The sequence below is a fragment of the Notamacropus eugenii genome, chromosome 4 (genome assembly GCF_028372415.1).
Source record: "Notamacropus eugenii isolate mMacEug1 chromosome 4, mMacEug1.pri_v2, whole genome shotgun sequence".
Lineage (NCBI taxonomy): Eukaryota > Metazoa > Chordata > Mammalia > Diprotodontia > Macropodidae > Notamacropus > Notamacropus eugenii.
This window is the reverse complement of record NC_092875.1, coordinates 122,314,885-122,328,260: the sequence shown is the minus strand read 5'-3', so window position 1 is coordinate 122,328,260 and position 13,376 is coordinate 122,314,885. Positions and strand designations below refer to the sequence as shown.

General features: G+C 38.3%; 1 protein-coding gene across 1 annotated transcript; it reads left to right on the top strand.

Annotated features, from left to right (window-relative positions):
• Positions 1-474: 474 nt before the first annotated feature.
• LOC140502321 (selenocysteine insertion sequence-binding protein 2-like) lies at positions 475-12,889 on the top strand. The gene is made up of 5 exons (XM_072606567.1): positions 475-657; positions 4,204-4,291; positions 10,839-11,021; positions 12,047-12,727; positions 12,789-12,889. The coding sequence occupies exons 1-5, from the start codon at positions 475-477 to the stop codon at positions 12,887-12,889; spliced, it is 1,236 nt and encodes a 411-aa protein (XP_072462668.1).
• Positions 12,890-13,376: the final 487 nt, after the last annotated feature.

Genomic DNA, 13,376 nt, shown 5'->3' with positions numbered 1-13,376 from the left:
TATTCACAAGGGGAAGGGGCAGTCAAGGAGAATGGAAATAGATTGGGTTCACTGGGATCCTGGGGAAATTTAAAGCTGTTTTTAAAAACTGGGTTTTTATACAGTTCTTATTTGGTTCAAGCAAGAAAAAGGGAAGAGAATGAGGAGCCTAGACCTGGTGTTCAAGTCAAGACTGAGGACTGGTGTTGATTTACAGTGGATTTATGGGGAATTGGCAGCTAGTTGAAAGTCAAATTCCTTCTACCAGTAAAAGACATTTTCAACAGTTACTTTGATAAGATGGCTTCTGGCAAGATAGAAAAGCTACTGAGGTCTTTACATGCAAATGTAGATTTTTGGAGTCATCTGTGTCCAAATGACTTGAACTCAGAGGGAGCTGATGAGATCACCATGAGAGAAGCTGTAGAGGAGGAACAAGGAGACTCTGGAAATGGCTCTAGGGGACAACCATTCTTGGGAACCAAGAGTTAGTTCATGAACCACCAATGGAGACTGAAGAGTCAGGTCAGCAAAGAAGAAAGAGTAGCAATACAGAAACTAATGGAAAAGAGTGAAAGGAGGGACTGGTCACAGAGTCCAAAGCAGCAAAGAATGCAGACACATATTAGTGATGGGGCCCAAGCCTTAGGGAGATTATTTCGGCGTGAATTAGAGAAAGTAGGGAAGGCAAGCTCTTCCTAGATTTTTTTTTTTTTCAAAAACATTGACAATAGAGCAACAGTCACAATCGGGCAACTTTCAGTACCTCAGGATGTAGTTTCTCCAGGTCAGATAGTTTGAAGTAATTAAGGGCAGCTTGGATTCTGTTGCTAGTCCCATGCTTATACTGAGTTTCAATTCCCTATTAGCCTTCTGAGATCTAAATTTTCTAGTCCAAAGATCATTTTTCTTGGTAGAAACAGTGAAGTAAAATATGTGTTGAACAGCTAGGCCTTCATCAATCTGTTGTCTTCATCATTCAATTTAATTCATTATATATTTATTAAATATCTCCTAAGGGCAAAGCAGGCTCTGAATATATACTGGCTATGTGACCTTGGGCAAGTTATTTAATCTATCAGTGCCCCCAGGCAACTCTCTAAGATGAAATGCAGCATACACAATTGAAATATTAAGTCCAGACCAAAACCACAAATAGAAATCGATATAGAAAAAGACACATGTATAACATACATAATGTACTTTTTTATTTGTATAGTATGTATATACAGATGCATATATATATATATCTGTGTATACGTACACATACATACATACATACACATATAAACATACTCATAGTGTGATTAAATAAGTGTAGAATTGGTATAGGAGTCAGGAAGACCTAAATTCAAATCTTGCCTCTGACACATACTGGCTACTTAAAGTAATTCTTCACCCAGGAGTTACCTGTACCAATAAAATGAGAGCAGATCCAGGAATTCTCCCCAGTTGTGTGCCTATTCACATATATACATATATGTGTATGCCCAGAGCCCCGTGCTAGGTAAAGCAGATACAAAGACAAAGAGCAAAACAATCCTTGCCCTCCAAGAGTTGACATTCTTCTTGGATACCACCAACTGATCAATCGCAATTAATAACCCTAGCCATTCTTTTGCTTTTCTTTTGCCACCAATGCCAATTTTAAAGAATCTCTTTTTATCATCTTTATCACTCAGGTTTTAGCATTCTTGATGTTTTTAACAAGACCTTGTTCCATAGATCAGCATAGTGCCAGCCTAATAAATGTTTATTGCTTGATTACTCTATGTATTTATTCTTGGTTATCAACCTTTGTGTCAATCTTCTATATATGTTTAAGTTAGTGATTGAATTCCCTAGGTAGTCATTCCAGTCTCTTTATACATCTTCCTCTTTGATTCCTCAACAGAATGATGTTAGTATCAAGAAAGTTTCATTTTCTAGATGTTCCAATTCACCTTGAATTGACTTCATCTGTACCATCCTGGGCCATGGGACCTTATCTACCCTCTCTCTCAACTCTTTGAAATTCACTTTTTTCTATGGGAAATGTCACACTACACCTGGCTATACCTTTGTCATCTACCATATATTTTAAGTTTCTATCAATTATACTTTGGCAATTAGGTCATACATAGAGGTCATTACATAGAGGGCTGGGTCTGGAGTCAAGAAGACCTGAATTCAAGTCTAGCCTTAGATACTTACTAGTTGTGTGACCCTAGGCAAGTCACTTAATTTCTGTTTCAGTTTCCTCAAATGTAAAACAGGGATAATAACAGCACCTTTTTATAGGATTGTTGTGAGGATCAAATGAAAAAATATTTATAAAAGCTCTTAGCACAATGCCTACCACATAGTAGGTGCTATATAAATGGTTACATCTTTCACTTCTTTCCCCGTCCCCATTAGTCAGAATTAAACAAAGAAAAATAGATACCCTAACTGACTCCATGATGAAACTATCCTCAAGGCAAATTAAGAATTTCTTACCCACTAATCTTTTGTTTTTTATTGTTGTTTGTTTGTTTTAGTACAGCAAGACTTTCAAGCAAATATCTGAATAGTTAAAACATCTAGTCCCTAGTGTTTTATGCCTCCCCTTTAAATTTGTGATCTACTTCCTAAACTTATCTACCCCCATCCCAAGCCAGATACAATATTATCTTGTTTGAATTTCTTCTAATATTTTCTTTATGTCTTTCTCATGTAATTAATGGAAAATGTTTGGGGAAACCTTATAGCAACTTAATAAAGAGAAAGTGCTTTTTGAAACCATAGAAATGTGAAGTCTAACTGATGATGACTATTATTTTACATTAGCTATTAATCTAGATACCACCTTCTTGGCTAGATTTTAAGCAGGGAGTTCTGATGTGCTCATCTTTGTATCTTACAGACCCCCTAGCACCTGCAATTTCATCAGGATAAGCTATCCTAGGTAAGAAAACTACATCAGCTTCTTCAGATAGCTTATGTAGACTCCTTTGGCAATCTGGTGAATTACCCCTTCTCAGAAGCCAACAAAGGAAGTCAACTATACTGAGATATACCTAAAGCAATTGTACTAAAAATCTGTAATTAAAAAGATAAATTCATAGATCCCAGGTTAAGAGCCCCTGTGGAAGAACATTATCTAAAGCACTTAGAGGTAAATGGATCTGATTTGTCCATGGCCACACAGCTTGCCTGTCTCAGAGTTGAGACTTGAACCCAAGTCTTATTAAATCCAAAACCTGCCTTCTAACCACTATTTCATTGTATCACTCACCTTGCACATAGTAGATCGATAGAGAGAGGCTAGGTGGTGCAGTGGATAAAGCACCAGTGCAGAAGTCAAGAGGACCTGAGTTCATATCTCACCTCAAACACTTGACACTGGCTAACTGTGTGACTTTGGGCAAGTCACTTAACCCCAACTGCCTCATGCTAGGTCATCTCCCATCCTGATGAATATCTTGTTCACTGGATTCAGATGACTCCGGAGGAGAAGTGAGCCTGGTGACCTGCACAGCCCTCCCTCACTCAAAACAAAGTCAACTGCAAGTCATGTCATCATATCTCTGATGGCATGGTCTCCTTCAGCAACAAATGATGAACACACACACACACACACACACACACACACACACGTAGATCAATAAATGTTTGTTGAGTGAATTTTCCTTGAAAACAACTAGAAGCAGTAGGGCAAGGTCTAGTTTTCTGGTAGAAGAAAAAAATGAGATAATATGAAATAACACAGTAAGTCTACACTGTCACTAGGACAGAGGAGATTTATTACTTAATTATTATTTACTTATCTCATTATTGGGATATCCATGTAATATCAGGGCATGCAACCACCCTTCTGACCTAAATCCATAAGAAATCAGATGGAAGCAAAAATAAGAGTCTCTTACATACTTGTTTTGGGGCATTTGGTGTTGTTTGTTTGTGTTTTAAATTGACTTCAGAGTTTCATTTCCTTCAAAGAATACAATTCATTTTAACTCATCTTCACAGAATTTGTCCTATTTTCTTTACCATTCATTACACTATTTTAATAAGTTTTTCCTAATGCTCACATATGGGTATCAGATGGCAAACTCCAAAACATAGTGAAATCACTGGTTTGCTGTTTGTTCTCAGACATTCATCTAATGGGATGGAAATTTTATGTCTACATATGACGCCCATCACATGATATCATCTCCTAAAATGACTTTTGAAAATTGATTTTTTTCTTTATCCTCATAGAAAAAGAGACCAATACTTAAATGGACTGTGAATATAAATGATTATGCTAAAATCTTCCTTTCGATTTCTTATGGATTTCGGTCAGAAGGTTGGATAAGAGAAGTTCAGATGAGTAATGAGAAACAAAGATTTAGTTTGAACCTGGGTTCCCTGACTCCAAATCCAGCATTTCTCCCAATGGACCAAAATATAGAAAGAAGGATTTAACTTTGGTTGGTCAACACTGGAATTTGGAATGGTTTCAGTTGGAAATAAATGTTCCCTACCTAGGTATGTGGTTATCAGTCACAGAGACAGTGTAGAGGCCACTTTAGCAAATGAGAATAATGTTGATAAAAATCAGCTAGGCAGTATAAAGATTAGATCGTTGCATTTGGAGTCAGAAAGTCTTGAGATTGAAGCCTGCCTCAGACTCTTATGGTGAGACCCTGGATAATTCACTTAACTTCTCTCTGCATCAGTTTCCTTTTCTATAAAATGGACGCAATAACAACCTCATAGGGGTGTTGTGAGAATATGAGCAGATAACAGAAAATGTAAAGTAAAACATGTTTTGCAAACCTTAAAACATTATATGGATGCTAGCTAGCTATTATTTAGGTTACTAGAGAAGTTTTTTTTAAGTAGTTATGTTAATGTTTTGACATCATAGTGAAGAAATCATAAAACATCTAAGTTGGAAGATATATCAAAATCAAGAGTAATCTAAGCAAAAATAATCTCACCATTATTTAAAGACGAAAATGTAAGGAGGAAAAGAAATAGAGGAATGAAAAATTATCTAAAAAGATTACTGTAATCAGAGTAATCATGAATCCCTCCTCCCCACTATATGATAGAAATGGCTAGTGAATATCCAATAAAGCGTACATTAGGCTGAATTCTTCAGGACTCTTTGGGAGAAATCCCTTGATTGCTATGATGGAAACAGAGAGAAGGAGAAACCCCCCCCCCCAAAAAAAAAAAATAAAAGGATCGACCATGGTGTCAGGAAAAGCTGAACACTCAGTTTACTTTAAAGGGAGAGACACCTTTTGTTCTGTCTCAAACATTATTTCCCGTGGGAGAGAGGTGCCTCTCCTCTTGGGAAGTATGACAGCTATTCACACATAGCAGAACATGGGCTTGTCAGCAGGAAGAATTTTATGTAACTCTTTCCTTCTTAAAGGAGAATATCAGGAGTAAAATGATGAGCCCAAGCTCTGGTCGGACTTGCCAAAACCACTGGACCTTGCTGGAGTTGTTCACACAGTAGAAGCAAGGTGGAAATGAAATGTCTGTTCAAGTCATACAAAATATTTCATGCTTTGGTATTTTAGGTATCAACCAGCTAGATATTCATACCCGCTATTTATTGTCCTATATCTCTCCTTGTTAGTGGCTATACTACTTGAGAAGACCATCTACAATTGGTGTCCTCACTCCCTTTTCTCTCACTCTTCCATTAACTCTCTGCAGTCTGACTTCTGACCTCATCATTCAAGAGAGTACAAGAGAAGTTACAGGTTGCTGTTCCATTTTTGTCTTACCCAATGTGTGATTATGGCTTTTTTGTGTGTTATTTCTCTTTTATTGTGAAGGAAATGAATAGTTATCCTCAATCTGATTTTTAAGTATCCATTCTAATCTCTTTTGTGGCTAAACATGAACCAAACCTACACTTCAAGCAATTTTCCCAGGGACCTTTTCAGCGGAGATATAAGGACCCAGTGAGGTGGCACAGTGGATAGAGTGCCCAGCCTAGAGTCAGGAAAATTCATCTTCCTGATTTCAAATCTGGCCTCACACGTGTAGCTTTGTGACCTTGGACAAGTCATTGACCCCTGTTTGCCCTGTTTTCTCATCTGCAAAATGAGCTAGAGAAGGAAATGTAAAGTACTCCAGTATCTTTGCCAAGAAAATCCCAAATGGCATCATGAAAAGTCAGACATAACTAAAATGATTGAAAAAAAATCAAAGAGCCAGTAACTATCATTAAAAAGGAGCCTAACTCATTTTTAAAGACCAAGTTCTCCCTTAATTCAGGCCTATGCCTGTGAGCCCAGAGATAGCCCCCCATATTATTGGAAGAGGAGATGGGTTGGTCAAATAGTGAGGGCAAGAGATGGAATGGGTACAGTCAGAGTGTTCCACTGATACCCTCACTGTGTCAGGAGAAAACTAGAAACAGACAGTTCACAGCTAATTACTTAGCCACCGACTGCCTCAGTTTTCCCAACTCTAAAATGGGGATAATAATAGCCCCTACCTCACAGAGTTGTTATGAGGTTAAAATGAGATATTTGGGAAGCACTTGAAACTGCCTGGCACATAGTTGGTGTTCAGTAAATGTCTGTTTGCCCCCCTCCCTCAATACTGATGACACTAGTGCTTGCCTGAAACACTGCCCCTAATGTGCTATCTTCAACCAAGTGTTAAATCCAACCTATTCTACTGAGAGCTCTCATATTTGGTTGCTTCTTTTCACTTTTACAATCATCACTGTAATATAGTCCTTCATAATCTTTTTGCCTGGACAGTTTCCAGGCAATTTGCCTCCTAATTGGCGTCCCTGTTTCCAATCTCTTCCCTCTCTGATACACCCTTCACAAAGCTGCCAAAGTGATCTTCCTAATTCAATGGTCTCCTCATATTACTCTCCTCCTCAAAAGCATTCAGACTTTCATAAAAGTGCTGGAGCTATACCAATAGCTAAATTTTCAGTGTGAGCGTTTATACCTCAGAAATGAGCGAATGTTACAAACTAGTAACTAGGGCCCATGAGGCCTACAATAATCCAGAGTGTAGACTGAACTTGATTAAAATGTAGTTATCTGATTTGAATGCATTGATGTATTAATAGAAATATAAAGATATATATATATATAAAGATGTGTGGTGCTCTAATATGCTGTGCACAGGGATCCTCATGTTCGGGCTATTGGCCCCCATTTCTATCTGAATTTGACTCCTCTGTCAAATTAGCAATGTGACCATAAGCAAATCTCTGCCCTTTTTACCTCTAACTTTAAAAACTCATGGAGAAAATGTTGAGGATGCAGATTAAATTTAAAAGTGCATCTTGAATACATTGTTTGTCAAGAGCCTGCCATTAAACATTTACCTGCACATCTATGCTTTCAAAGTCTCCCCGTTGCCAAGAAGATAAAATATATTCTCCCAACCCCAGCATACAGTGTCTTTTGTAATTAGGTTCCAGTTGACTTTTGGGTTGTAGAATCCCTAACTCATAAGTGGATTAGATGTTGTCTGTGCCACTGGAAAAGGACAGTCATAGCCCAGAAACTCAAAAGTAATCAGTCCAATTTAACCAAGAGTATGTTCTATGAAATACTTGCAACTGGCCCTCTGGCCTTCACCTGAAGGCCTTGTGAAGTAGTATGATCCACTTTTGAACAGTTCTAATTAATTATTACAATGCACCAAATTTACAATGAACTGGTATCATTCTTAAAGTTCCTTTGATTGCTTTTATTTCTGTGAGCTGGGACCAAGCAAAGCAAGTTAAATGTTGTACTAAATGATACCTCTTCAAGTACTTGAAACCATCGGTGTTTCCCCTCCCTCCTGCCCCCACACACGCATACAGATACATACACATATTTTAGCTCTTCAAGCTAAATGCCCACAATTCTCCTATGGAACAGTCTCCCTTTACCTCATCATTTCGTTAAGATCTTTCCTAAAAGAAGCACCTTGTACTGACGACAGTAGATTCTAACCAAAGCACAGTAAGGCTCTTGTATTCATTATTTTGGTTGTATTATCTCTTTAAATGAAGTTTAGAATAATTATTTTCATAGATTTAGAACTGAAATATATTATGTTGTTTGTCCTTTGTTTCAAAGAAGACTGATGAAATCATGGGGTGATGTCTTAACTCTTGTGTAAATTGGATCTAAGTGAAGCAAAGTTGCATGAACTCATTGGCTTCCCTCTCTCTTCCAGAATCTTCAAAGCCCAGTTGCAAGACAAAAGTCTAGATGATTGGCAATGATTCTGGACGCAGTGGAAGACCTTGACACTTCCAATGTCTGACCAATCTCTTAGCACCCCCAGTGCCTGCTTCCACTGCCTTCATGGCCCATTGAAAGAAAATGTTCATGTCCTCTTTTCCCATAGGAAAAGTCTTCACATGCTTGGGGAAGACACCCACCTAACTCACCCATGGGTTTGAGGCCCATTGGTTACTTTCAACCTAGTTAAACCTGTCTGCCAAGATAGTTTTGCCAGTGTATGGCCACTGGGTGTGTTTTAGCTTCTCAGAGCCACACATGGCTCTAAAAGGTGGATGAGTAGCCCTAAAAAGAGGTACTAGTCCTCCCTGAACACTCCATATACCCCTGACCATAAGATGGAAGGATGAAATTGATGGAATTCTAGTAAAGTTGCCCCCAGCCCCAATATTCTAACTTCCTTATAGGCACCACTGAACAGCAGGCCCACAGCCCCTACCTAGCCATTCACCCCCACACTCAGTATCTCTAACTTCTTCATATAGGCCTCACTGTTCATTAGAACAGGTATGTCCATGAACTCATATTTCTCACAGAACAGCAGGCATGTCATGGGATGGGATCCCAGCCACTGCCTCTAGTTAGCCACAGCCCCCAGACCTATTCCTCATATTTCTCACAGAAACACCAGGTATGTCCATACACTCAACCACAACCACATCCATCTAGCCTTAGAAAGGACCACAATACTCAGTCAATCAGAAAGCAGCACCACCAGGATGTCCAATCAGGATGCAAAGCCCAAAACAATAGAAGGGATTTTCCTGAGTAGACACCTGTGTAGTAATAGTAAAGAACTGACCTAGAGTGAACTTATGAAGTAGAGAGGTTTATTATAACATCATTATCATACACACATACCACCCCACAATGAGTCTTCTGTATGCACTGTGGGTAATCCCATGCACAGTTCTACTATGGCTAGGACCCCTCCCCTATTATCAAATCCCCTAACAAACCCCTCCTGCCATTTTAATATTTATAATTTCTATTACGTAATTGCATCTTTACTCCATAAAAATCTATCTTGCTTTCTCTGAAATTACTGGTTCCTCTTGAAATGTAACCAGCTTCATGAGAGGCACCAATCTTAATAAATGCCTATACTTGGATTAGAGGTGGTCTGACTGAATTCTTTGAGATGGTTCCACCATAACACATCATGAAACCAAAACAGTTTTTGGTATCCCTGGGTGGGCAGAGCCTAAACCCTAAACCCTAACAAAATAATTATTTAAAAGGATTTATTGAATTGTTATCAAGTACCCAGGATACATTATGCCAGTCACTGGCAGTATGGTCATTGCTCTCAAGGAGTTTACAATCTAATGAGGAACACAATATGTGGAAGGGAGTGGGGGCCTGGGAAGGGAGTTATGGTCTGAGATTCACAAAAACAATGAGTTGTTAACCAGCAAACCAGAGTACATATAGCATGTTTCAACACTGATTAAAAGCATGCCTGTGTAGGGATCAACCAGAGACGTGGAGCACACATAGGCAAAGGGGCTTGACGAGGTAGAGAGAAATCGGAAAGAGGAAGAAAACATAGAAATGAGGGTGGAAGGGCTCTGAAAACAAATTGTCTACCACATTGTTTTAGTAGCATCTGAGCCTGCTTAAATCATTCTCCCAAACAGCACACAGTTCCCAAGAACCCAAGAAAAATGTCAGGATTGTAATTCAGGACACAATGAAATTCACAACACTGAGGAAGTAAAACCTCTCCAGAATGTCCTAGGCTTCTTGATGTGTCTTTATGCCACATGTTCCACCTTTGAAGGACATATGGAGAGGAGAGATGACAGCAGAGTTGACAAAGTTATCATTTGATGATGGGATGAAGGTGGTTCTTGATCTCGCACAAAATGCTGTTGAGATCCCCTACTGAGACCCAAAACATCAGTCTGCCTTTTATCTTGAACACTCCACACTGACCCCTGGCCAAGCAGAACTGGTGCCTATTATACCCTATACTTATTGAATCATTCAAATTATTTAAATTTTATTTTGTAACCTCGATGTGAAAAGGGGAAGTGAAGGTGGAGGAGGAGAAAGGAAGAGAGAAGATGTCTTTGCTCCTCTGTGGGTTCCCTGGGGCAGGGCGCAGAGGCCTCCCCCTACCCCTCCTCTGCCATGGCCTTGGAGGGGAGAGGTGAACCTGAAAACAAGACAGAAGACTTACACCAAAGATGTAGCTCTTGGATCTTCACCTTTCTCATCTCAGTATTTATCTCCTAATATTGCTGTTGATCACCACTGCACCTCTTCTCATTCATCTGTGTCTACACAAAGTATTTGTTCACTACTTGGCTCACAGTAGGATTATAATCACACTAAATGTTATAGTAATATGTGAATAGTTCAATCCAGAAATGAACTAGTTTGTTCTTTCCCACAAGAAATTAAAAGCCTGTTTAAGAAAAGAATGACATGTGATGAGTAAAAATTAAACAGTAAAGAGACCGAAGGAAATTCATCCTCTGATATAAAACCAGCTAAAGGTTCCCAACAAATTTCTACCCACACTGAAGGTGGTTCTAAATCAGAGGTTTATCATAAATGTGCAGAAAGGAAACCTAAAACTAGTTGAAAAAAATGGGTCTTCTTCCAAACCAGAATTTGAACTGAAGCTGTTGGATTTTCCTAAACTGCAAGGCTCTGAGAACAGTGACAAATCAGAAATACAAAAGCAACCCAAGTGGGGACCTTTGAGCTCCACTGCTAGTGATATATCCCTCATGAGAAAAGGCGTGAAACCTACATTATCAAAGGAAGAATTAGTTGTGAAAGCTGAAAGAGGTACATCTGAGCCTGAGAATGATACCAATTGCCTTCTTCTATAAGAGGGGGATTCTTGGCCACCAATGGGTTACGTTGTTTGGTCAACAACCACTGAAGCATCAGCCCTTAAAAATGTTACTTCACAGGCAAACATAAAGAAAAGTGATTCATCAGTAAACACTAAGAAAGTTAATGCATCATTCTCGTTACCTGAGGATCTAACTACCAATGTTTACAACAAAGAAAATCGAATAGCTTGGAATTCTAAAAAGAAAAAAAAACATCAATGTGTATGAAATTGACCAGGAAAATTGAGAAAGAACAAGAAAAAGAAAAGGAATCCTAAAATGAAACTCTCATGATCCAGTAGCCACCAAGTAGCCACCAAGGATTGAAGATATTGAAGTTTCCTTATCTGGCAGTTACTTCTGAAAGAAAAAATAAATTGGACCCTTCAAGATGTTTATCTAAACACCAACCAGAGGATTCTGAAGAACTTGTAATCATACACTGACTTCTGACAGAAGAAATGGACCATAGTCATGAGAATTTCACTCTCAATAGCAACCAGGCATTATTCCCAAAAAGTTTGACAAGATTAAGATTCCAGTGAAGTGGGATATTGTAGGAAAGCTAGATGCATTGAAAAAAGCAGAATTCACAGAATTCAAAATAGTCTTCCAAACTTATTATAGTTTCTGTTGGTGCAGTACCAGTACTTTGCAGAGAATTGGCAGCATTGGTGAAAAAAATCATCAGTGAAATCAAGTGATGTCTCCTCATAACCCACTGGATTCCAGTTCTCCATGAATAAAGAATGGCAAGCAAAGAGAAGCCCCAAAGACCAAAAAGTCAACATCCCTGAAGATTATTTTGAAAGAGTGAGAAGAGAGAAGAACTTTCAGTTGTGGCATTTACTTAGAGGATTGAGCAAGATTTGGCAAATAATGTTAAAAGTAAATCACTTGGACAGATTGCCCAGCCAAACTCTGAGCAAATACAAGAAACAGAAAAATCACTCCCTGACTATTCTGCTGTTGAAGTGGGAAAACACATCAGAAGAACCCTAGATGAAATCCAACAGAATGTGGAAGTTTGCCCCATTGTTACACAGCCAGTTTCTCCTTTATTAAATATCTATAGTAGGAGATTTAGAGATTACTGCAGTCAAATGCTTAGTAAAGAAGTTGATGATTGTGTGATGGATCTTGTAAAACAACTGGTTAGTTTTCAAGATAGTATGTATCAGAAAGACCCTGTAAAGGCAAAGATCAAACCCAGGCTTGTGATAAGATTCAGAGAAGTACTCAAACATCTGATACTCAAAAAACTAATATGTGTTATCATTTCTCCAAACTGTGAAAAGAGCAAATCCAAAGGTGGATCAGATGAGACAATGTGTACCATCACTGATTATGCCTGTGAACAGAATGTCCCATTTGTGTTTGCTCCCAACAGAAAAGCTCTGGGGCAGAGCATAAATAAAGTTGTATCAGCCAATGTGGTGGGAATTTTCAGCTATTATGATGAGCAGGATCAGTTTCACAAGTTGATAGAGCTTAGGGTGGAAACCAGACAGTCATATAAGGTTATGTTGTCAACTTTAAAAGAAGGAGCTGAAGCACCAGAGATTGAGAATCCTCTACCACCCTTGCTTACTCCTCAGGGCCAGAGTTGCTCTTCAGAACTTAGTAAAACAACTGACACAACAGAAAAAGAAACACTAAACAGTTTTTGCTGTCTTTTGAAACATTAATTATTCCTTCCAGGTTTTTGTGACCTGTAAATTTGTTAAAATCTGCAAGAAAAATCTTGAAGAGTATAATCCATATGCACTGGAGTTAGAGCAGACTTCAAACACTGAAATGCTGAACTTGAAATTATGAGAAAAGAATATGGGGAAAGTAGGGAAAAGATGAATATTTTGTGCTCTCTCTCCCATTTTCTCCTCAATTCTTTATGAATGTTTTAAAATATTTTGTATGACTATTTTAATCTCAAACTTAACTGATGGTTTAGTACAGAAAAAAATTTAATTTTGTGTTATAAACTTAATAAACATTTAAAATAATTATATTCACAAAGATAAAAGCTAGCATTTATATGGTTCCTTAAAGTTTGCGAAGTATTTTATAAACATTATCTCATTTTATACTCACAATAGCCCTAAAGGGCAGGTGCAAATATTGTCCTCACCTTACAAATAAAGAAACTGAGGCAGGCAGGGGCTAAGTTTGCATAGCTAGTAAGTATTGGAGGACATGTTTGAACTCAGGTCTTCCTGACTTCATCCCAGTGCTCTATGTAATGTGCAACTCAGCCACAGAAAAATAAGAATTGTATATGTACGTTTTGATTAAATATAGTTTGGGA

Excerpts from the sequence above, each read along its gene's own strand:
- LOC140502321 (XM_072606567.1), top strand. The coding sequence starts at position 475 with ATGAACCACCAATGGAGACTGAAGAGTCAGGTCAGCAAAGAAGAAAGA. Across the intron at positions 4,292-10,838 it reads TTATGGATTTCGGTCAGAAG|AATTTGAACTGAAGCTGTTG; the intron begins GTTGGATAAGAG and ends CTTCCAAACCAG. Across the intron at positions 12,728-12,788 it reads CACAACAGAAAAAGAAACAC|AATTTGTTAAAATCTGCAAG; the intron begins TAAACAGTTTTT and ends TTGTGACCTGTA.